This window comes from Fukomys damarensis, unplaced genomic scaffold, assembly GCF_012274545.1.
Source record: "Fukomys damarensis isolate Sample0158 unplaced genomic scaffold, DMR_v1.0_HiC HiC_scaffold_12, whole genome shotgun sequence".
Classification (NCBI taxonomy): domain Eukaryota; kingdom Metazoa; phylum Chordata; class Mammalia; order Rodentia; family Bathyergidae; genus Fukomys; species Fukomys damarensis.
The window spans coordinates 54,021,541-54,045,913 of NW_022900924.1; the positions used below are offsets into that span (position 1 = coordinate 54,021,541).

Genomic DNA, 24,373 nt, shown 5'->3' on the forward strand with positions numbered 1-24,373 from the left:
TTTTTTTTTTGTATGGGGGATCAAACTCAGGTCCCTGCGCTTGCAGAGCAGGCATCAGAACCACTGAGCTAAATCCCCAGCCCCGATTCCTGTCTATTTGAATCCCCCTTACTCCAAAGTGACTCATGAAAAGTTCTGGTGCCCATGGTCTCTAGGGACTGGGCCCCATGAGGAGCCGCTGTGGTCTGCTGGGGAAACCAAGATCCTCTTTTAGGATGGGTTTTTTTAAATGGAACCAACTCAAGAAGGTCATATTTTGAGGCTCCTGGAATGATATCAACAAGCTATCGGAACCACCCAGGCTCCAAATGGCCTCTGAAGAGATGCCCCGCACTCCCAACTTGAAGACGGCTGCCTTCCTTTCAGAAGGACTGGAAACACCCACCATCCAGGGCACCAGCACCCCAAAAGGGACAGTGATCCTGCTTCCCTAGTTGCCTATAACAATACCAGCAGAGACAGCGCCTTCCCTCCTTCCGTTTTTGTGGGAGTAGGAGACCCCATTGCACTGTGGGGCTGGTAGACACAGCACCCCGCCTGTCCCCCAAGTACTTGTTTTCTGCTGTTTTTGTTCTCTCACCGCTGTCCGTTTTGCTTTATGTCATTTCTCTTTGGCCCTTTAAGGTATGCCAGCGCCAACTGGACCACAGCCTCCCTCTTTTCAAGTACCTTGGAGGACCAAGCCAGAGATTGATAAAATACCAGGCGCTGTTGAAGGTAATGTTGTGGAGAATGCTCTTCAGGCTTGGGGAAACAGGCACCTGTGCTGTGAGCCCTGCTCCTTAGACCTGGGAGTCTGGTCTGGCCTCCTAAGGCTCAAGATCCGCCTGTCCTGTGGGCCTTTCTTTCCTCCAAAACAAAACCAGGGAGTTAGAAGGGGCTTGGAGCCAGTTACTCCCAAGTCTACCCCAGGCGTGAACATCCAGGAGCTCAGCTCAGGGGAAGAGAGACCAGGGCAGTGCAGGAGGGGTGGACAGTGCCACTTTACAGGCGGGGCCCAGTGCTCGGGAGGAGAGGTGAGGTTTCCCCAAATGCATCGTTTCTGTGCATTGAAACAGCAGAAGGGCCGCATGAACTCCACTGAGTCATTTAACCCCTCTCTGCCTCAGATTCCTCACCATAGAATTAAGATAGTGATTTCTGGTGTGGTTTGGGGAGCATTAAATGAGGTGATACAAGTTCAAGGACTTGGGAGGTTTTGTTAGCTGACTTTCAGGCAAGCAGGGGGTAGAATCGGTACAAAGTATCCCTTGTTGGTCTGTGGTGAGCAGACCGAGATTTTCTTTCCTAAGCTTGCTATGTACCTGGCAAAGTGCGGTCAAGCCACCGGGTCCCCTGAAGATAGAAGAACCGCACAGTACCCAAGGAATGAGGCTTAGAAAGGGATCATGAGATCTTGGTATGGGGAGATATTTCTAAATATAAAGGAAAGACAAAGGCAGAGGGTAGTGGCATACGCTTGTAATCCCCACACTCTGGGAGGCTGAGGCAGGAAGATCCTAAATTTGAGTCCCACCAGACAAACTAGTGAATTAGCTAGACCCTATTCCAAAATAAAAAATAAACAAAGGGGCCTGGGCATGTAGTTCCATGAGAACGCCCTGGGCTCGATCCCCAGTACCAGAAACAAAGAAACAAAACAAAGACTCGTGAAAATATCAGCCAAATATGTGACAACTGGTCAGCGTGCTTAATTACAATGAGCTCTTAGAGATCAGTAGTAAAAAGAGGAACAAAGGACATAGGCAGTCTACAAGGGAGTAAATACTCACAGCAAACATTTTTCTCAAAAATTTTACTACGGCTGCCTGGCAAGTACAAGATCCTGAGTTCAATTCCCAGTACCGGGGGGAAAAATTCTTTTACTTCATTAATTATCTGAGGAATTTAAATTAAAATGATGGTGAGGTAGGATTTCTCTGTTCATCTGAGCGGCAGAGATCCGCGGTTAAATGGTCGTGATCAACACAGGCCAGGGGCTGAGAGGCAAAATATGCTTCAAACGCATAGCATTTGCAAGTCTGCTTCTAGGAATTTATCCTTGGAGAAAAGGCTCAAAGTTTTTATTAGAGTAAAAAATGATCACACCTAAGTATTTCGCGGTAGGGAGGACCATGATTCATTAGCATTGTTTAACTATGGCAGTGCCCCCTGCCAAAATCCAAAACCACGTTCTAGGGCCAGGGATTTAGCTCAGTGGTTCCGCTGCCTGCTTCGCAAGCACGAGGTACCGAGTTCAATCCTCTGTACTAAAAACAAAAAAAAATTTTAAACACATTTTAGAATAGTTATAACGTCACAGGGGCACGTTCCTGGTAATAGGGTGCGTGACAAAGACCCGCAAGAGAACGGCGTGTGTGGTGGGATCCTGTGTCTGTGCAGCTCTGCACTGAAGATTCACGCATTCTCCCCGTTTGCCAACTATCGCCCAGGCAGCCAGTTTCACCTCGCCTGCAGGTCGTGAGTTTTGTGGGCCACCTGCTTCTTGATTTTCAGCAGGGCTTTTGGGTTACTGCAGGGTCTGCTGGATCGTGCGTCTCCTGAGGATGTGGAGATGGACCTGGGTGACCTAGAAGGAACCTCAGCTAAGGTACTGGACATTCAGTGCGACATTTTATGGAAATAACTCTTGATGGTGTTCACCTGTGGCTGGGAGCATTTGCAGCAATTTCGTTTTCCTTGTTTGTGATCTTTATTGTCTAAATATCCTAAGACAGTGTGTATTTTATAATTCATAGTCAGGAAAAAATGAATTTTGAAGTAGGGATTTGCAGCCCAGCGAGAAACGATGATATATTTCCCTTCTTCCAACTAAGGAAGTTTTAATGAAAATTCAAAATGTAGCGGATGTGGGGCCGGGCCTGTAGCTTTAATGGTAGAGTGCTCGCCTGCATGTTCAAGGTCTTGGGTTTGATCCCCAGCACCAAAAAAGAAAATGAAGAATGTATAAAATGCATACATAAACGATTAGAAGTAAACACGATAAGGTCTTTGCTGTGGTTTTCCTGCATAGCAGGAGGATGTATGGCGCGCGTTTTCTGCTTTGCAGTTCTTAGCGTATCTAATGCAAACACATTATGCTTTGTCTGCCTCCAAGTGTGTGTGTGTGTGTGTGTGTGTGTGTGTGTGTGTGGTGTGCATGTGTGTGAATAGGAATTCTAAGAGCTGTTGGGTGCCCTGGGAGGGAATGGTAGCCACACCGGGCTTTGAAGAAAGGGTTTTCTTTCCATTTCCTCCACGGTATTATCATTCTAACAAGAGACTCTTGAGACGCATCTCGTGGTATAGTCATGGCCGCCTTAGAAAATAGAAGATATTGACGGTGGAAGTAACAAGGAGCAAGGAAGGCTGGGCCTCAGGTTAAAAGGCTTTAATCAAGTGCACAAGGATTTCTCTGAGCCCTACATTACACAAAGTAACACTGGCGCCTGGGTGTTTGTGCCAGGAAGGTTAGTACAGAGGAGACGAAAGTGTTGGGCAAGGAGGAAGACGCCTGCTCATTAATGTTGAAATAAACCCAGGGGACAGTCTGTTGTCTCTCACCAGGGACCGGAGCATGCTTAGAAGAGGGAGAAGGTAAGAGTTCATGGCCCACTGTACAGCGGAGGCAGCTTGCTCTGTTCCATTCATGACCCCTGTCTCTGATGCAAAGATGCCAACACGCAGTGTTTCCACATTTCCACAAGAAAACGTGCGGGGTGTGGCGGCACACGCCTGTAGTTCCAGCACTTGGGAAGCTGAGGCAGGAGGATGCCTTGAGTTTAAGGCCCACCTAGGCTACATAGTGAGTTTAAGGCAAGCCTGGATTACATAGCAAGACCCCTGTCTCAAAAAAAAAAAAAAGACTGCCCTAGAAGATGAAAAACACTATAGCTAACTGGGAAGAGCAAATAGCTTGGTATTTTGTTTTTGTTTTTGTTTTCCTTTTGTTTTTGGTACCAGGGATTGAACTCAAAACCTTGCGAGGCAGGTGGCGGCACCACTGAGCTAAATCCCCAGCACAGCTTGTTCTTTACTGTAGAAATTGAAGGGTTTAAAAAATTATACAGGGGCCAGGGATTTAGCTCAGGTGCTGCCGCCTACCTCACATGGTCTCAAGTTCAGTCCCCAGTACCAAAAATATTACACAGAATAAACCAGAATTTTTTTATTCTTATTACCATGCAGCAGACAGGTACAGCACGTAGGTAGCAGAGGAATAAATACCAAGACCTCAAGCAAAAACCTTCTGAACTGAAACAGTCACCCACGTCACGTCTGTCCCACACGTCACCATGGTAATCCCTGGAACGCTGGCTCTGTACCTGCGGGCAGTCACCACGTTTCCCTTAACGCTGGTCTCCACGTCTCGGAGGTGCCCTCGGTGGATCTCTCTAGCATCTTGAATTGAGGCGGAATGTGGGCGAGACAGGGGCAGAGCACAGGAGGAAGCACAGACCCAGGAGAGGCCCAGCGTGGCTAATGCCACCGTCTGTAGCTTTGCCACATACGTCATTAGTAAACCTCGGCGAGGTGGCCGCTCCCTTGCCTATATAGAGATGGGCAAATATCCTCTGTTGGGATGATATTCAGTGTAATTTTAAACGGAGAAATATGATACCTAGATTGTCTTTTCCAGTAAGACCCGGGAGGTAGGGGAGACAGAAGGGGAAGAAGCCCATTTAAACAGACAGGTGTTTTTCAAGTTTTGACAAAGCCACGTTCTGTCTGTCTCTCATGCAACAGGAATATAAGGTCTGTGACTGCTTACGGGCTTCACCCTTCATTTGTACAGGGCCCGGGATTCGCTTGTCATATACATTAGCGACCATTCCCTGGGACGGAGCAGCTGATCCGTGTACCCAACTTCCAGCCAGTGCCAGTGCCAGCTGGGGCCCCTCCACCCTCTCCTGTCTTCTGGCTTTGCTTGGTGGGTGACATGCCTTTGATTTCCAACAAGGCATTTGCTTTCCACAGGATGTGCCAAAGAAGACCGAGGAATTCCAAGGGTCCCCAGCAGAACTCCAGCAAGCTTTGGCAGTGATAGAAGATTTAATCAAGTCTTGCGAGTTGGCTGTGGACCTTGCTGCTGTCTCTGGATGTCCGGTATGTCTCCTAGCAAGTGTTGGAAGAATTCGCATCAAGGGCAGGCACGGTGTTAGAAAGGCAGGAGAAAGCGTCTGCGCCTAAGGAGTCAGGCTCTGCGCAGAGTCACCTCGATGAGTCTGCCAGTTCATGCTCCAAGACTCTGATCAATGTGTTCAGGAATCTTGGGACCAGGGGCCAGGGATTCAGCTCAGTGGTACCGTGCTTGCTTCACAAGCGTTAAGGTCCTGAGTTCAATCCCCAGGACCAAAAAAACAAGAACAGCATCTACCGATGTGCTAGACATTGAAAGTAATAGAAATCTTGGGACCTGAATGTCAGGTTGACTCACTCTTGGACCACCCAGGAACTCAGGAGCCATAACCCATACAGAGGGGAAGTCCTGAAGGAGTGATTTATTTGCTAACTGAGGCCGATACCGGTGTACCACCAGGTTTGTGTCACGTGCAGACAGAGGATGAAGCCACAGACTCAGGTGGTGGGGTGCAATCAAACTTATTAAGGACGTAGAGCTCCCGCTAGCTGAGCGGGGATCCTGCACAGGCTGCCCAAAACGGTGCTTTGTCTAGCAGTTTTGTTTTTGTGGTACCGGGGACCAAAGTCGGGTCCTTGTGCTTGCAAGGCAGTGGAACTCAGTGGAACCACTGAGCCAAATCCCTGGCCCTTGTCCAGCAGTTTTTAAAGGTTTCGACGGGAGCTTGAGCACTGTGGAAACAACGTGGTCCCCTCCTTGTAGGAGACTGGGTATACATTTTAGGGTCTAATCTGCGTAGCGTTCGTGCAGTGCCCACGTAGGGTCCGCGTGCCCTTGAGTCCGTGGCCTGTCTGACTGTGACAGCTCAAGGACACCTGGCAGATGTTCCTGTAAGGTCCCTGGAGGAGGGTCAGGTCTCTATGTTGGGCTTCCTGGCTCCATTCAGGGGCTGCTGTCCTTTTCGCCTAAGAGAATCTTAACTCTTGTTTCATTCATTTTTGTTATATTTTCCCCTCGGAAGAGGTGGTCCTCACTGCCCTTAGGGAAAAGAGTGAGGACCTCATAGCTGCTCCGTGCTGCCCCAGAGTGGCAAGTGGGGAGCAGCAGTGGGGGGCGTCCTCCAGGGCTCCTCTGATGGCCGGGACAGAAGCCAGGTGGGCTCTTATGGCGGGTTTTATTCATGTGACTCTGGGAAGTTTAACAGCCTCTAGGCAAGAGGAAATAAAGCAAGCAAGGAGATTTAGTGAACAGGATGTAAAAACAGAGGAGTAGCAAGAGCGTCAGCACTGGTGTGGAAGGGTCCTTTCAGGGTTTAGCTCCTCCTCGTGGGATCTGGAGGGATCTTTGGGTCCTAGACTGGGTGGGAGACCGTTTAGGGAGGGCCCAGATTAGAGATGGGCCTAGATATCGGGAAGGCGGATTGGCTAAAGGACTGGGTGTCGGGGAGGGCGCTGACCACAGTATATATTTTCCCCATTAGAAGGGCAGAATGTAGCCGGGCATGGTGGCGCACACCTGCAATCCCAGCACTCGGGAGGCTGAGGCAGGAGGATCGCTGTGAGTTCCAGACCAGCCTGGGCTACATAGTGAGTTCCAGGTCAGTCTCAACTAAGTGAGACCTTGTCTCAAAAAAACCAAAAAAAAAAGAAAAAGAAAAAAAAGATTGATGTTATTTTCTCTTGGAGAGGAAACTAACAAAGTATTGCATGCAAAAAATAAAAATAAATAAATAGATAAAAACTACCAATAGCATTTGTTCATGCGGTAAATATGAAGTCCCACTTCTGCAGGTTTCCTGAACTAAAACACATTTCCTGCACTGCTAATACTGAGATGTTGAGTGCAAATTAAATGGATTTAAAAGCAAAAGTGACGGCTGAGGCCCCGGGTGATGCATGGGAGTGGGCCCTTGCAGGGCAGACAGAATGAGAACCCCAGGGTCCTCACGAGGGCCCCCCTCACCCCCTACCTTGGGACAGGGTCAGACTAGGGCCCAGTAACACAACAGAAACGGGGCTTGTGGGGAAGCGGGCTCAGAGCTGTGGGCTGTGTGTCCCTCAGTGACACACATGTACATCTCACAAAGCAAAAAGAGAAAATTAACCCAGAAAATAGACCACAAGCACTGTAGAGATGATTAGGACATGTTGCTATTGTTGTTTGTAGTCTAGAATTTCAGAAGTACACTCAATTATTCTTAAAAAGACATTGAGTTTGTTCAACGTATAAATAATAAACCACAAAAGGAACCAGTTATTACAATATTGTAATATATTGTATTATTGTATTACAATATATTGTATTATTGTAATAATGTAATATATCTATTAAAATAGATTTCTAGTATTTTACTCTCAGAAATCACAGGTGTTTTTCTCCTTTGGGTGATTTATTCATGGCAATAAATTCTTGACTATCTGCTTTAAGTGACCTAGTTCTTTCAAGCATATCAGATGAAACACTGTGCTTTTGATCAGTGTCCCTGCAGAGAGCATGAGAGCAGGCAGGGTCCTCTCTCCGGGCCACAGCAGACTCGGGGAAGGGACGGCTGGCTGTGTGCTTAGAACCGAGAAGCTGTTCTTTTAAAGCTGTCATTTGGTGTTGGTTTTTCACTGTATACTCACTGTGAAAAACAGAGTTAACCCTAACTACCCTATCTCTTTCTAAATCTCCTGTTCTCAGGTTCTCATCTACCCGAAGCCCATGTTAGGATAAGGACGGAACACAGATTATCATAGGTCCAGACTGCAGGAAAACTGACTCCTCTGAACATAATTTTAAAAGTTCATTTCTTGCCTTTTAAAATAGCCTATCTGGTATTGAGAGCAAAAATTTTAAAAAATAAAAAAATTAAGAAAACAGAATTCTGCTAACTCAACAGCATTGGGTGGGGGATTTAGCTCAGGGGTTCTGCCTCCTGCCTTGCAAGCACAAGGGCCTGAGTTTGATCCCCGGTACCAAAAAATTTAAAAATGTAAAAATAAAAATAAACTGTGTTATAAGACAAAAGTACCAATCCCCTTTTCTTTTGGTTTCATTTTGTTTTGTTTCTTTGAACCAGAGTATCATTAAATTACCCAGGCTGGCTTCAAACTCACAGTCCTCCTGCCTCAGCCTCCAGAGTGCTGGGATTATAGCCACGTACTGCCACTACTTCCAGTACGTCTAGTACCCTGATGTCGGTTCCCTCACACAGCTGCACTTATTTCCTTACATAGTCGAAGAGGCCCCCGATCTTCCAGTTTTGATGGAGTGACCTTAGCCAAAGTAGCTCTTATAGAATAATCTCCAGCAAGTGAGCTTCACAGTTTGGAAACCGACCGCTAGGTCCTTCCCAGCTGGTGATTTATCGGCTTCTTTCTTTATGTATCTGTGTTTCCAAAAGGATGACCTGGAAAAGCTGGGCAGGCTGTTGCTGCACGGCCCATTCAGCGTGTGGACGATTCACAAGGACCGTCACAAAGTGAAGGATTTTATTAGATTTAAGCCCAGCCAAAGGCAAATCTATCTATTTGAACAGGGAATTGTGTTCTGTAAGATTCAAGTGGAGCCTGGAGACCAAGGGTTATCTCCTCACTACAGCTTTAAGAAGTCTCTGAAGGTAAGGGGGCTGCTGTACCTGGGAGTCTCCACAGCCACTCTGTGGGCAATTTGTTTTGTGGGGTTTTTTTTGTTGTTTTTTTTTTTTTTTTTTTTTTTTTTTTTTTTTTTAAATTTTTGAGACAGGATCTCACTATGTAGTTGAGTCTGACCTGGAACTCATTATGTAGCCCAAGCTGGTCTGGAACTCACAGCGATCCTCCTGCCTCAGCCTCCCGAGTGCTGGGATTACAGGCATGCACCACCACGCCCGGCTGTAAAGGCAAGGAGTTTTTTTTGGGGGGGGTGGATACCGAGAGGATCGAACTCAGGTCCTTGCACTTGCAAGGCAGGTGGCGGAACTGCTGAGCTAAATCCCCGGCCCCACTCTGTGGGTGAGAAGATTGTTATTTTTATTTTGCAGAGGAGGAAGCCAGAACTTAGGTGAAATTAATCTGCCAAATATTTCACAACAGAGCTAGAATACACATCCAGGCTGGGTGGACCCAAACTCGGGTCTGTAGTCAATCCCTGCACAGGGCCACCGCTGGCATCGGGGGCCTTTGTGCTGAGGGGAGAAAGAGGACCCCGCGGTAACCCTTCTGGACAAACTAGTAAAGACCCTCTCTCCTCCAGGCAAAGGGGGAAAGGTTTAGGTGATTAGAGCCCAAGCTAGATTTCACCTTAGACTTACCCTTCTCAGCTGCACCCTTCCCAACTTGGGTGATGCTTCTTTTTTTATTAGTGCATATTTTTAAACTTGTAAAATTGTTATTAGGGCCGAAGGTTTAGCTCAGTGGTTCCACCACCTGCCTTACAAGCACAAGGACCTGAGTTCGATCCCCGGTATCAGTAAATGAATAAATAAATAAAGTTATTGGTCCATTTTGCAGCACATAATGATTACATCCATCTTGGGGAGTGGGGCATGCACACAACTCATCTTATTTCTTTTTACCTCCCCTTTCCCTCTCTTCTCTCCCCCTCCCTCTGTCCCCTTCCCATTTACAAAAGATCTGTTTCCCTGGTGCTTATTATCTCTTTTATTTTGCTCTTTTAATGTTTTATTCAACTGCAGGCCTTTATGTGTGAGGTAGGCAGCATCCTGACCGTGACCCTGCGGCTCCACAAACCCATGTCCACACCTGTCTCTCCCCGAATAGGAAATGCTCCCTAGCCAGCTTGCTCACACACGCACACACACGCACACGCACACGCACGCGCTCTTGTGGTTGCGACTATTGATGCATTTGGCTGTGTTCGCTTGTGTATCTCAGCAGACGTTCATTCACTTACCGTTAGGGAAGGGAGGCAGAAGAGACTATGAAGGGTTAGCAAGGACGAGAGCGGCTGACAGACAGCTGTGACATCAGCAGATGGTGGCGCAGAGCGTTTCTCTTCTTTCTTTGCAATAGTTGGTGACCCTTTCAATTCACCGACTTGGAAGGGGGAGCAATAAAAAGTTTGAAATCGCCAGCCGAAATGGACTCGAGAAATACATCCTGCAGGTAAAGCCCACGCTGCCCCCTTTGGTGTCCCCTCCTCGTCCCCCGTTGTGTCCGCGTGACTCGACGAGGAAGTGCTGTCTCGCTGCTCTGAGGGTCACGCGGAGAGTAAAAGCCTCGGCCAACTGATAGTACTCAAGATGACACGATTCTCATAACATTTCCTTATCTGTAACTGCAGGCACCTTCCAAAGAAATCAGAGATTGCTGGTTTTCAGCGATAAGTAAATTGTTGGTGGAACAAAACAACATTAAAGGTAGGTCACTGCTGCTGACTTCAGTCCGAAAAGTTACACTGGTTTCAGTTTCATAGTGGGTGCATGTGCCGGAGGTGTGTTAAAGAATAGTTTGCCAGGAAAATTAACTGTGTCACAATTTCCATGGCCCCCAGAAGCACCTGTGCTTGCTTTAGATGGAGTGGGTGGGTGCGGGTGTGCGTGTGTCCGAGTGGCGGTACGTGGCTGTGCTGGTCTGCGCGTTTCAGTCGTATCCCCTACAACCCTAATTGCCAAGGTCGGCTTCTCAATCAGAACTCCAGCGCGTCCAAGAAAATGTGAACAGACATGGCAGATGCCCAACATTCTCTTTCAGAAGCTGACATCGTCTTCTCACACGCTGAGATGTCACACAACGTAAAATTCATTCTCGTGAAGTGTACGGTTCAGCGGGTTTTCACCTCCTCACAAAGTTGTACCGTCGTCACCGACCTAATTCTGCTTCCAAATCTGGAACCATCTCGCGCTCCCCCTAAGAGTCCCGTACCAGTCAGCCGATGTCCTCACCTCCCCCTCTCTCTCTCTAGCGACCACGGTGCTCGCTTTTGCCTCCACTGGATTTACTTATTCTGGACATTTTATGGAAATGGGATCTGGTAAAATGTTCTTTCTATCTAACGCCTTCACTTAGCGTAATTCCTTTTCTGTTTGGTACCAGGCATGGAACTCAGGCCCTTGCGCTCACAAGGCAGGCGCCGGAACCACTGATCACTTAGCACGGTTTTTCAGGTGCCGCCCTTGTCTCGCACCCCTCTTACGGTACATTGCCGTCCGGTGCACAGACCATCGCTTTGCTCCATTTGGAGCTGCTGTCGTAGGACGCCGGAGGCTGAGCGACGTACTGGCTCCCAGCTCCGGCGCCCGGGAGGCCCTCGGTCAGGGGGCTGCACCGACTGAGGTCTTCTCCGCACCGGCTCACGGAAGAAGGGAGAAGAGGAAGGGAGGAAAGAGAGAGGGCGAGCGCTGCTCACACGCGTGGGCCGCGAGAAGGCGCCCGCTCCCGGGAGAGCAAAGCTGCTCCCACGGCGACTGCGGCCAGACAGCTGCCCTTGGTGATCAGGTTTCCAGCGCCAACCCTGGAGGACATATTCAAGTTAGGGGCTGGGGATTTAGGGCAGTGGCTCTGCCTCCTGCTGCACAAGCACAGGGCCTGAGTTCCATCCTGGTACCAAAAAAACAAAAGGATATATTCAAATTAGAGAATCCAGATTTGTTGACTCATTCATGGATGGACGAACATTTGGATTGGTTCCGTTTTGGGGATATTGCAAATCATGGTGCTGTGCATATCTGCATCCAGGTTTTTGCGTGAACCTTTAGCCCTACACTTGATCTTAGCCAAAAGGCCGAGAAGCGATGTGAATTATTTCTAATTTCCTTGGGTATGAAGCGGAGTTGCTGGACCCTGTGGTAACTCTGGCTAATGTCCCGAGGAACATCTAAATTGTTTTCCAAAGCAGTAGCGCCTTCTCAACTTCACGTCAGCAGCGTACGGGGTGCGGTTGCTCCACTTCCCCCCCGACCCTTGTCATTGTCTTATTATTGATATTATTACTCATTGCCACCCCAGAAGGCGTGAGGTGACGCCTCACCACAGTGTAGGCCTGCATCCCTTCGTGACCAGCAACGCTGAGCCCTTCTCATAATTGGAAAGATGTCAGAAGCCCTTTGCATTTGTTTAATTTTTCTTTTTTTTATTAGTACATGTTTGTAGTACATAATGATTATAATCGTCATGGGGAGCTGGTACATGTACATAAATTAGCGTGTCTTTTATGGTTGACTTGTAAGGGTTATTTATATATTCTGAATACTAGAACTCTTGTCAAATCTAATTTGCAAGTATTTTTTCCCAATTCGTGCACTGTTCTCACTTTCTTGATACTATCCTTTGAAACACACAAGTTTTTATTTTAACAGAGTCCATTGTCCATTTTTTTTCATTTGGTTTCTTGTGCTTTGGATATCTAAAAAACCCGCACGCCTGTAATCCCAGCACTTGGGAGGCTGAGGCAGGAGGATCGCTGTGAGTTCGAGACCAGCCTGGGCTACATAGTGAGTTCCAGTTCAGTCTCAATTATAGTGAGACCCTGTCTCAAAAAACAAACAAACAAATAAAAAACCGTTGCCTCACTGCCTGCCTCCCAAGCACAAGGTCCCGAGTTCAATCCCCAGTATGAAAAATAAAAATAAAAATAAAAAAACGTTGCCTGATCCAAGGTCATGAAGATTTACAATCATACTTTCTTCTGATACTATATAGCGTTAACTTTTATAATTAGACCTTTGATGCATTTTGACTTGATTCTTGAAGGCTGTTGTAGATTGTTGGTTTCCAAGGCTGCCCCCTAAAAAGGAGGAGAGGTTGGGAACAGGACAAGTTAAAATACCACAAAATTCACTGCTGACCCTGATAGTAAGCCATTTTTCATGAATAAATGCGGTCCAAATTGCTGTCAGCCTTTGTTTAATTTCTGGTGTTTTGAGAGAGAAAAAATTGTTTCTGACGATTTTCCCATGCTTTCACGAAAAAGAGATTTTTTAACGTGTCTTTTTCTCCACCATTTCCATTGATGTCCTTCACTTTTAATAATGAAGTTATCTTTGAATAGGTTTTCCTCTTTTACATTTAGTGTTGTTGTTTTTTCAGTTGATCCTCCACTAATAATCCTTAAACTTCCTCTTTTTTACCCTTCAAAAGACTCTCTCAAAAGCTCTCGCTAATGGGATACATTCTGGATTCTGTGCCCCCTGAATTGCAATTCTAAGACCCCAGATAAATGACTTTTTGCTTAACCGATTAGATTGTCTGAGCCTCTTTAGATGACGGCATCGTGCTTTTAGTGTCATATCTAATGTCTCTTTGTCTAAAGGCCACAAACATTATCTTCTGGAAGTTTTATGGTTTAGGTTTTGAATTTGGGTCTTTAATCTATTTTGAGGGCTTTTGCTTCTGTTTCTGTTTTTGTTTTGTACATGGTGTGAAATGTGGATTGAAAGTCAGGTTTTCTTCCACACTGATGTCTTGTTGGCCCATTACCATCTGCTCAAAGACTATTCTTTCTCCAATTGCCAATATATATAAGTGCATCTATTTCTCAAAAGTCCTGTTCTGTTCCATTGATCTGTGGTCTGTCTTGACATTGATACCTCACTGTCTTGATTACTATAGCTTAATGGTCTTAAAATAAGGTCAGTAGAGTCCTCCAATCTTGTTCTTCCTTTTTAAATTGTTTCATTCCTCTCTGCCCTTCACATTCTCATATACAGTTGTCCTTTGGTGTCTCTGAGGATGGGCTCCAGGACTCCCCACAGATACTAAAATGCATGCGTGGCCGTCCTTTGTATAAAGTGGCCGTTGTATTGCATTTAACCCGGGACCCTTTCTTTCTTGCAGTGCTAGAGATGGAGGCCAGGGCCTCATGCATGGCAGGCATTGCACCGCCCCCTGGAGTTACCTCCCAGCCCGCACATATCCACTTGTATGTTTTACATCATCTCTAGATGACCTGCAATACCTAATACAGTATACACACTATGTAAATAGTTTTTATACTAAATTGTTTAGGAGATAATAACAAGAAAAAATCGATATGTACAGTTGCAGGTTTTTCCCAAATATTTTCCGCTTGCAGTTGGCTAAATGCATAGTTACAAGACACAGAGGGCCAACTATGTATTTTAGAATAAGCTTATCAATTTCTTTTGTTGTTGTTGTTTTGTTTGTTTGCTTGTTTGTTTGGGGACCAGGGAATCAAACTCTGTTCCTTGCGCTTGTGAAGCAGGCATCAGAACCACTGAGCTAAATCCCCCCGCCCTAAGCTTATCAATTTCTGAAGAAAAAACAAAGCTTGTTGGAGATTTGATTGGACTTGCATAAGATCTATACACCAACTTGGTAACCTATACTCTTTTACAATAACAAGTTTTTTAGAACATCAATTGACTTTTTTACAATACCAAATTTAAACCAGGTGGAGTGGTGCACACCTGTAATCCTACCACTTAGGAGGCTGAGGCCGGAGGATCACCACAAGTTTGAGGTCAGCCTGGACTATATAGTGAGTTCAAGACCACCCTGAACTACATAGTGAGACCCTGTCTGGTGAAAGGAGGCAAATTGAAATTTTAACTGAATCTCCCTGACCTGAGCTGTGGATAAAGACGCGCATTTGCTGGGAGGGTGTGGCATGTATTCAGCTGACTCTTCAGAAACGGTATCCAAGCCCTCCGCGAGGCCTCACACCATGATCTCTCGGTTGTAAGCGGGGTGTAAAATCCATATAAGAAGCAGAACCAGACCCTGGCATACAGCTTAGATTAAAAAAGAACAACCTTACTGAACAGGAAGACAGGCCCGCGGGCTCCCTAACTCTTTCCTTTTGCAGATACTCAGATAGGGTCAATTCCTCCCCATTTATCACAGCAAAGTCAGTTCCCTGAGTCTGGTGCCCCAAGCAGATTCTGGTAAAACACGACCATGAATGATGCAAACAGCCGGGGCTGTAAGGACTCGGAGCCCGCAGTGGGCTGTGTGAGCACGCCGGGCCGTCCCCCTGGGGAGACTCGGGTGTCCTAGAAGTGGGGCCGTGGTTCCCAGGTGCCAAGAACAGGAATGTCAGGGACACCAGCCCCTGACGTCTGTCCACCACTTTACAAAGCTCTGACATGAATATTTTCACCCCGGTTCATTCTTACGCCACCCTCCTCCACCTTTCCACTGGGGGTGTCGGGCGGAATATTCCACACGCTGGACAAGTGCCAGAAAGGGACATGGGTGAGAAGGACGCTGGAAGCCGAGATGTGTGGAGACCAAAGGGGTGAGGTACCCAGAGGGTCTGAGGGGAAAAGAGAACAGGAAAGTAACGGAAAAGTGGAACACAGCGCCTCCCCGAGGAGAGAAGTGGACACTGCGGCCCTGAACGCATGCTGCTGCGAGGCCCTGGAGAAGCATCTGGCCGACCAGGGAAGGGCCCTGGGGCCCCCGCAGTGTCACAAAGGGGGCGCCCTGGATAAGAATCGGGACAAGGGCCCAGTCCTGGCCCAAATCAAGGCTTGGTCCCGCCACTGGGGCAGCACAACCAGTCACCTGGGCAGTAAAAGGAGGCCCAGGGACCGCTGAATATAGCAAGGCTGCATCGCATGAGCAGATTCTGCGGTGATGTGGAGCCCAGAAGAGAGATCCGTGAGGAGTGGGAAGAAGTAAACGGAGGGAGGGAGGCCTCAGGTGCCAGACTGGGCCTGGTTTCTGCGCTGGTGCAGGGAACGAGGAGCCGCAGGAGTTGGTCCTGCTCCGATGCCTGGGTGACACCTGGGTCAGGGATGTGACTGTGGGCCCTGCCCGGGAAGTCATCAACTGCCCCTCACCTTGTCGGAGTTGGGCGTTTAACAGGCAGTGTGTTTGTCCCTTAATTCCGTGCTGACAGAGCTGTCGAGACCGGCTGGACCCAGAGTCCAGGCGCGCAGGGATCCCAGAGTGCAAGCAGGAGCAGCCAGACAGGCTACCTGAGAGGCTGGGCTGGGTGGGCGGTGGGGACTTCTGAACTACTAGCAAATAGGATCGGCACATTTCCGTATGTTTTTATGGTGTTCTCTTTGTATGGGTGTGCGAATCTGTGTAAGACCAATTCAAGTTAGCTGAAATGTGACAGCACTGTTTTATTTTATTTCAGACCAAGAAAATCTACAGTTTGAGGCAACCATTGCGTGAGTACTGATTTTATTTTTTGTTTTTATTGTTAAGAAAAAAAAAGATTGAACGCTGATCTTACATGATTGTTTTTATAGATTTTTTTCAACACTTAGCTTATTATAAGTGACTTCCAATTTTTAACAAAATATCAGTTCACTGACCGCGCTGCCAGACTGGATTTTCCTCTCCTCGCACTTGTTTGTGGTGAGGTGAAACCTCCCTTAGTTGCTCTTGCGTCTGGCTTTCTTTCCTTTTCTTTTTCCCCTTCTTTTCTCTTCTCTAGCTTTCATATGAGAACCTCCAGTTCCACGCCTGCCTCGGGGGCCGTGCTGCCCTCCCCTCCCTGAGCAGGCAGATGCCCTCTCTGACGTCAGCTCCTTCGCCTCCCTCCCCACTCAGAACTCTCTGATGTCCCTGCGCCCGCTCCCCTCCCCCTCGTCCGGGAGGAAGATGCGCTCACACTCCCTCCACGGTTCAGTCCTCTGTGGTGCTTCCGGCCCTGTCCATGTCTGCCACTTACAGACTCTCTCTGTCCATCCCTCTCCCTGTCCAGGGCACCCAGTATGGTGTATGGAATGACCCGGTAGATTCTGACCCAGTTCGGGCACAGGAGTCACTTAGATTTTCTAGGCTCACCTGGCCTGATCCTAATGGAGACTCCCAGTCCTAACCCAGAGGGAGGACAGTGGCGGGGGAGAGTTTCCCTCCCTCCTCTTCCCACCCGCCCTACTACGCGGTTTCACAGGCTGCGTGCCAGTTGTATGTGCTTAAGCTTCTCTCCCTACTAGACCTTGAGTTCCGGGAGTTTGTCTTACTAGTTATCGCTTTCCTTGGGCCTCAGATAGAAGGGCCTGGAACTTGTACAGGAGCTCAGGTAAATGTTTAGAGAATTAAGAAACGAAAGAACTCATTGACTAATCAAACACGGCTAGCACACTAAGTCAGGAGGCGATAGGTTTCATTCAGCACAGCTCATTCGTCTTGGACCTTATTGCTTGAACTAATCCAATCCAAACATCTTGGTACAATTAGATAAGGCCAGGAGAGGGTAACTCGGGTCAACAGAGAGGAGAAGGGAGGCGCCTTGAGTCTGTAAGATGGATTTTGAGAAGACACAGACGCATTTAAAATGTGTAGGCAGTTACCCATCCACGGTCTAATCCAGCAGGTGGGCGTCCTCTGAACACTGCCTTACAGAGGTGGGACAGGGCCTAGACCGCAGGCCAGGGAAGACAGAGAAGCTGACCCTTGAGACTTCAGGCAAGAGATGAGCTGTGTGAGCCAGCGCTGTGCTAGCCGGAGAGGGAGGGAGGCAGCACGCGCCATTCCTTCCAAGCACTCAGCGCCCGTGTGTGTTTCTCTAAAGCAAAGGCAGTGCAGTGGATTGTGCTCCCTGGAGTACGGAAAGAGCTACGAGCACGGAAGACCCAGTCTCCAACACGCGTGGGATTCAAGGTAGGATCCAAAGGAGGATGGTCCCAGAAGCGGGGTGGGGGTGACACTTGCTGCTTAGATGCTGAAGAAGTCGCCGGAGTCCCAGCCCTCCCTTCATAGTAAGAGGGGAAAGCTAGAAATGTTTAACCATCCTCGTGGTCCATTTCCAGCTGCTCATTTGTGTGGCTCTCATTAGGCCAGGACCCTCACACTGAGAAATAGCTTTCTTTTTGGAAGAGCCGTTCCGGTAAGAACAGTGGTTAGCGGGAGAAGAGCTTGGCTAGAAGGTCTGTTTTACACACGTCACCCCGGATGCGGCGCTTTATCTCTCACTCTCCCCCCAGTTTACGGCTTTTACCTCCTCCTCAAACTTTGCATGGAAAGGTTAAGAATTCTTACCCATGAGATTTCAGCTCTAACCTCTTTGTACATTGATTTCCTACAGGCAGAATTGAGTGGGGAGAATTTAAAGAAAAGCGGATGTAGGCTCACTTTTATAGTTCAAATTTGAATAACATCATAGATTTTACTTTCACGGGATTCTAAATCCACTATTTTTGGGCCAGGGATTTAGCTCAGTGGTTCTGCCGCTTGCCTCACAAGCCAAGGTTCAGAGTTTGATCCCCTGGTACCAAAAACAAACAAACAAACATGCTATTTTTGTCATCACCTTTTTAAACCATTTAAACTAAAGATAACCGCCCAAAAGGAAAACCTTCTACTCTGTGCTCTTGCCACTGTCCATAATAAACACCTTGGGAATTTAGTATTTGAAGTTCTGGCCTTTGGAATATGTCTTAGTCCACTCAGGTTGCCGTAAACAAAGTGTCATAGACTGAGTGGCCTAAATAACAGAAACTGATTTTCCCAGGGCTGGCAGCGGGAAGTGTGAGACCAGGGAGTCAGTCTGACTGGGCGCTGGGGAGGGACCTCTCTGCCCCGGGGGCTGCCTTCTCACTGTGCCGTCACACAAGTCCCACTTTCCGGGGCCAGCGACAGAGACGCAGCTCTCTGATGTCCCTTTACATGGGGCACCAATCCCATCAGGCCATCCAATCTGACCTCATCTAACCTTATTACTTGCGGAAGGTTTCATCTCCAAGTACCATGGGGGGACACAGCGGGGCATTGAGATGGATGGCGCAGTGCGTGCGGTGTAGCTCCAGGCACAGACTTCACTTGGCAAAGTCCTCTGGAAACAGTTTTACTGCATTTCTTCAGCACCTAAATAATGCAAAACACACACACACACATGCACGTGCAGCCCCTTTCCATGCCCATGCATCCCAGCCAAAGATGACCAGTGTGGACTTTCTTCTTCAGGCTTCTGGACCCTTGGCTGTTAAAGAGCATTAATGGCAAATTAAACAAGAAGGTCGTACAGCGAAGAAATTAGATGTTCAGCCTTGGTCAGCAAGTTAATTACAGTATCATTGAAGAAGGCAGTGAGGGTTGGGGATTTAGCTCAGTGGTGCCGCCTCCTGCCTCGCAAACACAAGGACCCGGGTTCGATCCCCGGTACCAAAAATAAATAAATAAATAAAAAGAAGGCAGTGAATGGGCCAGGGATTTAGCTCAGTGGTTCTGCCACCTGATTCGGAGGTGTAAGAACTGGAGTTCGATCCTTGGTACCAAAAGAAAAAAAAAAGGCAGTGATTGTCAATTAAGGTGCATGTGTGAAAGTATTAAAAGTTTTTTTTTTGTTTTGTTTTCTGGGTTGGGTTTTTTTTTCTTTTTTTGGGGGGGGGTTCTTTTGAGACAGGATCTCACTATGTAGTTGAGACTGACCTGGAACTCACTGTGTAGCCCAGGCTGGTCTCCAACTCACAGCAATCCTCCTGCTTCAGCCTCCCGAGTGCTGGGATTACAGACACCACCACACCCGGCTAAAAGTTTTTATATTTAGAAAATGAAAAATCACCTATTTTCTTCTTAGTACAGATCAGAAAAAATAAAGCTTGAGAAAAATCCTGGCCAGTAGGGGCTCTCTGTAACATGATCCCTAGATCTTTTCATAAGGCCTGATCATCCATGGCAGTGGTGGCGAACCTATGGCACTCGCACTGCAACCAGCTGTTTGGTATCACTGAAAGCTCTAAAAGGTTCGCCATCCCTGTGCTATGGGCTGAGGCAGGATCTCTGGAAGGGGTGGAGTTTTTATGTTTGTTTTCCTGTGGAGATCCTGGGTTGGCCTGTGAAAAACACTTTTGAGAAAAGAAAATCAGATTTGTATCTGCTAAATAATGGGTATTATTCCTAATACAGTCTCAGATTTGCTATGATGATCTGATGAAATCATACTCTACCTTCCTCTATTTTGAAAAGTTCAAATGAAAGGTCGATTCCTGGTATTAAATTCTTCTTTCATCTGGTCCCAAGAGACTATGTGTTGGGACTTCTGTTCTCATCCTATTAGGCTGTTTATGTAACAGGTGATTTTTCAGGTTCTCAGTACTATTAAAAAATTGAGCCTACAAACTTTTGGCAAGTTAAACATATGTCATGCTTTTGAAATGTTTAACTGCTTGTTATTTTCCAAGAATCCCTTAAAGAAATATTTACAAGCTAGGTGTGGTAGCGCACACCTGTAATTCCAGCACTCAGGAAGCTGAGGCAGGAGGATCTCTGTGAAGTCAAGGTCTACATAGTGAGTTCAAGGCCAGCGTGAACTACACAGGGAGACCCTGTGTCAGGAGAGAGAAAGAAAGACTCATAAGATGAACTCTGATGACAGAAGGAACAACATTGGCAAAACCTACAAATTTTCCAATCACCAGGAAATATGAGCTAATTAATAAATTTATACTCCTCCTTTACCCAGGACATAAGGATGTGATTATCCAGGTGACTTTCATTCCTTCCTCTGTCTTTAGCCAGCTGATGCAGTGCTATCAGACCCAAGAGGCACGGGCTGAGCAAAAGGGGAGGCGTTCAGCGCAAGCATGGCTGTGGACTGTCCACGCGTGTTTGTGTGTGCGTCTGTCTGGGAACAGAGAGACGAAACAGCAGAAGGACTGGTGTCCCGCCCTTGCTGGAGCCTTGGAAACCAGTCAGCTCTTGAGAAGACTGGCTGACACCGTGAATATGTAACTCGGCTTTTAAATACCCCATGCTGGAGAGGGTGTGGAGAGAGGGGAACTGCCCTTCTTTGCTGATGGGAATGCGCAACTTCACAGCCTCTGTGGAGATGGTGTGACGGTTTCTTACAAAGCTCCAGACAGACGGTCTTGCCATGCAATTCAGCCAGCAGGCCCGGGTCTTTACCAAAATGCAAACTTGGGAACATCCTCACAGTGGGACATTGTTCAGTGACTTTAAAGTGAGCTGTCAAGCCGCAAGAAGACATGAAGAAACCTTAAATACACACTGTTAAATGAAAGAAGTCAATGTGGGTGTGGCACCTGTACTCCCAATACTCAGAAGCCTGAGGCAGGAGCATCACCACAAGTTCAAGGCCTGGCTGGGCTACTAGTGAGACCTTGTCTCAAAAAAAAAACAACAAAATCTTTCAAATTAGAAAGCAAATCACTCAGTTAAAAAAAAATTGGGGGCTGGGGATTTAGCCTGCCTCATAAGCAAGCCCAAGATCCCAAATTCAATCTCTGGTACCAAAAAAAAAATTTTTTTTAAATTTTTTTAATTTTTAATGGGCTGGCGATTTCAACAGACACCAAAGATACACTGGTGGCAAATGAGCCTTAAAAAGATGTTCCACATCAGATCATCAGAAATAAATAGAAATTAAAACTCTACTGGTCACCTACTGGATGGACCAAACCCCAGGACACTGAGGACCCCGGGTGCCAACACAGGCATGGAGAACAGGGCTGTCATTCTTTGCTGGTGAGAATGTAGAGCCTCTTCGGAAGGCGAGTTGATAGATAGTGTCTTACAAAACTGAGTATGAAAATTCTTTTTTTTTTTTTTGGTTTTTTGAGACGGGGTCTCACTATGTAGTTGAGACTGACCTGGAACTCACTATGTAGCCCAGGCTGGTCTGGAACTCACAGCATCCTCCTGCCTCAGCCTCCCGAGTGCTGGGATTACAGGCATGCGCCACCACGCCCAGCTAGGGTATGAAAATTCTTACCATACCATCCAGCATTCATGCTTGCTATCTCCCCAGAGGAGTTGAAGATTTATGTCCACAGCAGGAAAAAAAAACAACAACTATTCACAGATGTTTATGGCAGCTCTATTCATAATTGCCAAAACTTGGAAGCAACCAAATGTCCTTCAGTCGGTGAATGGCCGAATAAACTATGCTACATCCAGAAAGTGGACTACTGTTCAGCACAAAGCAAAGGAGCTCACAAGCCAGGGAGGCGTGTGGAAGAACTTTACCTATCATTCAATCTCTGAACCTTTCTCCCACCGCTGCTGTGAACCTAAAAGTGCTCTGTGAACAACCAGATCTGCCCAGAACTGCAAGTAAACCGCATTCATAGTAGGAGAGTAGCAAATGCTGCCAGGGAGTCAGGCCTTTCTGTCCCCAGACCCTCCACTTCTGTGACATCCACACTGCAGCGTTTTCCCAGGGACGTCAGCCACAAGCGTGCTGTCCCTGCTTCTCCCCAGCTGCCGTCCAGAGCTGCGGGAGAGCTCTTTCTCAGTAGGGCCTCGCACAGGCTGCTTCTGGGGAACCTGCCCACGACAGTACCGGAGCAGAATGCGGACGGCGGGATTCTAGTGCCCAGTCATGTGCTGGCCGCGGGGCCATGAGAGGCCCTTGTCTGGTGTCAGTGAGCGGGGGTCCTGGTCCCCAGCTGCTGCAGGAGCTCTGGAGGACAGGGACGCACCTGCAGACATGTGAGAGGGCAGGTGTTATCTCTCTAGGTGGTGGAAGCCGACCCTTGAGTCGCTAAGAGAGAGTGGCAGGCTCAGATTGGTCACCACCTTCCAGCCGGTGTGAGTCAGCGGCCGTCCCCGCTCCTCACCCCGAAGCAGGCAGCGGGTCTCAGCCGGTGCCTATGCCATGGGCTCAGCCATGGAGATGCGGTGGCAGCAGGATTGGAGCTGTGGGTGGGCCCGGCGACGGGGGCTCCCTGTCCTCAGGGCCGCCCCGGGATGTGGCCTGGCTGCCGTGTCTGAGCTGGGGATCTGATGGGCCAGGTGGGTGGCCCCCTCCTCCTCGCCGCCTCACGGCCCGTCCCTCCCTGGCCGCGTGTCCAGGGAGGATGCACTTCCCCACTAGAGGGGACGCTCGCCTAGGGCCCAGGAGTCGCCGCACCGCCCTGCAGGGCCTGGCGCGCCCCTCTCGTGTCTTTGTGGAGCGGCATCGGGCAGTCGGGCTTCTAAGACCAGGCACCAGCAGAGGTGGTCTGCAGTCTGCCTGTCTTTGAAAGCGGACATAGTGAGTTTAATGCCAGCCTGGACTACAGAGCGAAACCCTGTCTCAAAGAAAACAAATCAAATAAAAAAATAAATCCACAAACTCAGGCTGCCCTGGAAACTGGCAAGGACTTTGACAAAGAAAATTCACTGGAGGGAAGCAAGAAAAAAAAGAAGTATTCTGTGCTCTGAGAAGCTGTGGAATCTGAATGCAATGAATTCACTACCTAAGAATGATCTGCTTCCTCTTAGCCAAGATAACTTTGCAAATAAAATAGACACTGTCAGGTGTAGACCAGCCTCAGCATCCAGGCTGAAACACGGGACCCCCCCGACAAAAGCTCTCCTGCAGCTGCAGACCCTGTCCCCCAGCGCTGTCCTCTGTGTGAGCCCCGCTGCTGGGGGACCAGGCAGAAGCGACCCGCAGTGCAGAGGGGCTGGGTCTGCAGCGCGGCGCAGCGCAAAGAGTTCAGACTCTGCCCTCACAGGCCCAGGCCCACGTCAGCTTCGGCTCCGAATGCATGACTGCACCTCTTTCGGCTTCTCGTGCTCTTTTGTCGCCTAATTTACAAAATGGAGGTTCGCCACACAGCTTCTCTCGGGGGCGCAGCCCGTCGCCAGCTCTTGGAGACCCGCGGCTCCTGGGGGAAGGGAGGGAGGAGAGCCCAGGCACTGCTTTCGGGCACGCTCTCCCCAGCTCTCCAGGTAGAACTGATGAGCTTTATTTCGCTGAGAGAGACAGTCCTCGCCGGTTAGAAGGAACAGAGAAAAATTTAGCTGGAAAGAAAACGAAATAGCTTGCGCGTCTAAGATCGACCTCCCCCGAACTAGCGGTCTCGACAGCAGTGCGCCATCCAGCGGACAGCCGTGGAAACGCCATTGTTTTTGTCTTCCCAACCTGTAATTTACCCAAAAAAATGTACTGGGAAGATACTCAACTCATCTAAGCAAAATAAAAACCTAGAATGTTTACTTTAAAGGCTAAAACTAGATTTCCTAACCTATGGAGGCTGCTTCTGATGGGAACTACGGGAGAGAAACCCCGCAGCCCCCAGCAGCAGCATTTTCCCGGCTCGCCTTTGCCACTCTCTCCCCTTCCCCACCAGCGATCTAATTATCGCGCCTCTGGGAGCCCTGGGGAGTCGGACGCATCTGCCCAACTCCGCTGCACCGTGGCTCGGACCCGTCCTTCCGTGCATTTGCCAAGAATGCGCCTGTTGCTCGCTTTATGTTTTTGGCGTAATCATATAATTAAATCAAGGTGCCTGTGGGTGGGGTTTGGCTTCTCTGGGTGGTGCGTCTCCTGGTTCTTTCTGAAAGCCACTTATGCCCCGTGTTTATGAGAACGGGACCACGGTAAATAAACAACCTTAGCAGGTGTCGCTAGTGTGCTTTATCGACACCTGAGCCAATCTTCATGCCAACGCTACAAAGTAGAGGCTACAAAGAGGCTGTGACTCCCCAGGGTCCCACAGCTGGGCCGGGGCGCCGGGTGCCG

At 48.2% G+C, this 24,373-nt stretch overlaps 1 protein-coding gene across 6 annotated transcripts in view; it reads left to right on the plus strand.

The window, feature by feature from the left end:
- Positions 1–24,373, plus strand: part of Mcf2l2 (MCF.2 cell line derived transforming sequence-like 2) — a 246,785-nt gene that overhangs the window by 183,395 nt on the left and 39,017 nt on the right. For all 6 annotated transcript variants that reach the window (XR_780283.3, XM_010624297.2, XM_010624299.1 and 3 more), the window contains 8 exons: positions 625–717; positions 2,519–2,590; positions 4,957–5,085; positions 8,445–8,660; positions 10,054–10,146; positions 10,325–10,400; positions 16,091–16,124; positions 17,477–17,565. Coding sequence is in view for 5 of the 6 variants with exons in the window: in XM_010624297.2 (XP_010622599.1) it covers positions 625–717; positions 2,519–2,590; positions 4,957–5,085; positions 8,445–8,660; positions 10,054–10,146; positions 10,325–10,400; positions 16,091–16,124; positions 17,477–17,565 (802 nt within the window). In the remaining variant the exon portion in view is untranslated. The remainder of the gene's footprint in view (positions 1–624; positions 718–2,518; positions 2,591–4,956; positions 5,086–8,444; positions 8,661–10,053; positions 10,147–10,324; positions 10,401–16,090; positions 16,125–17,476; positions 17,566–24,373) is intronic.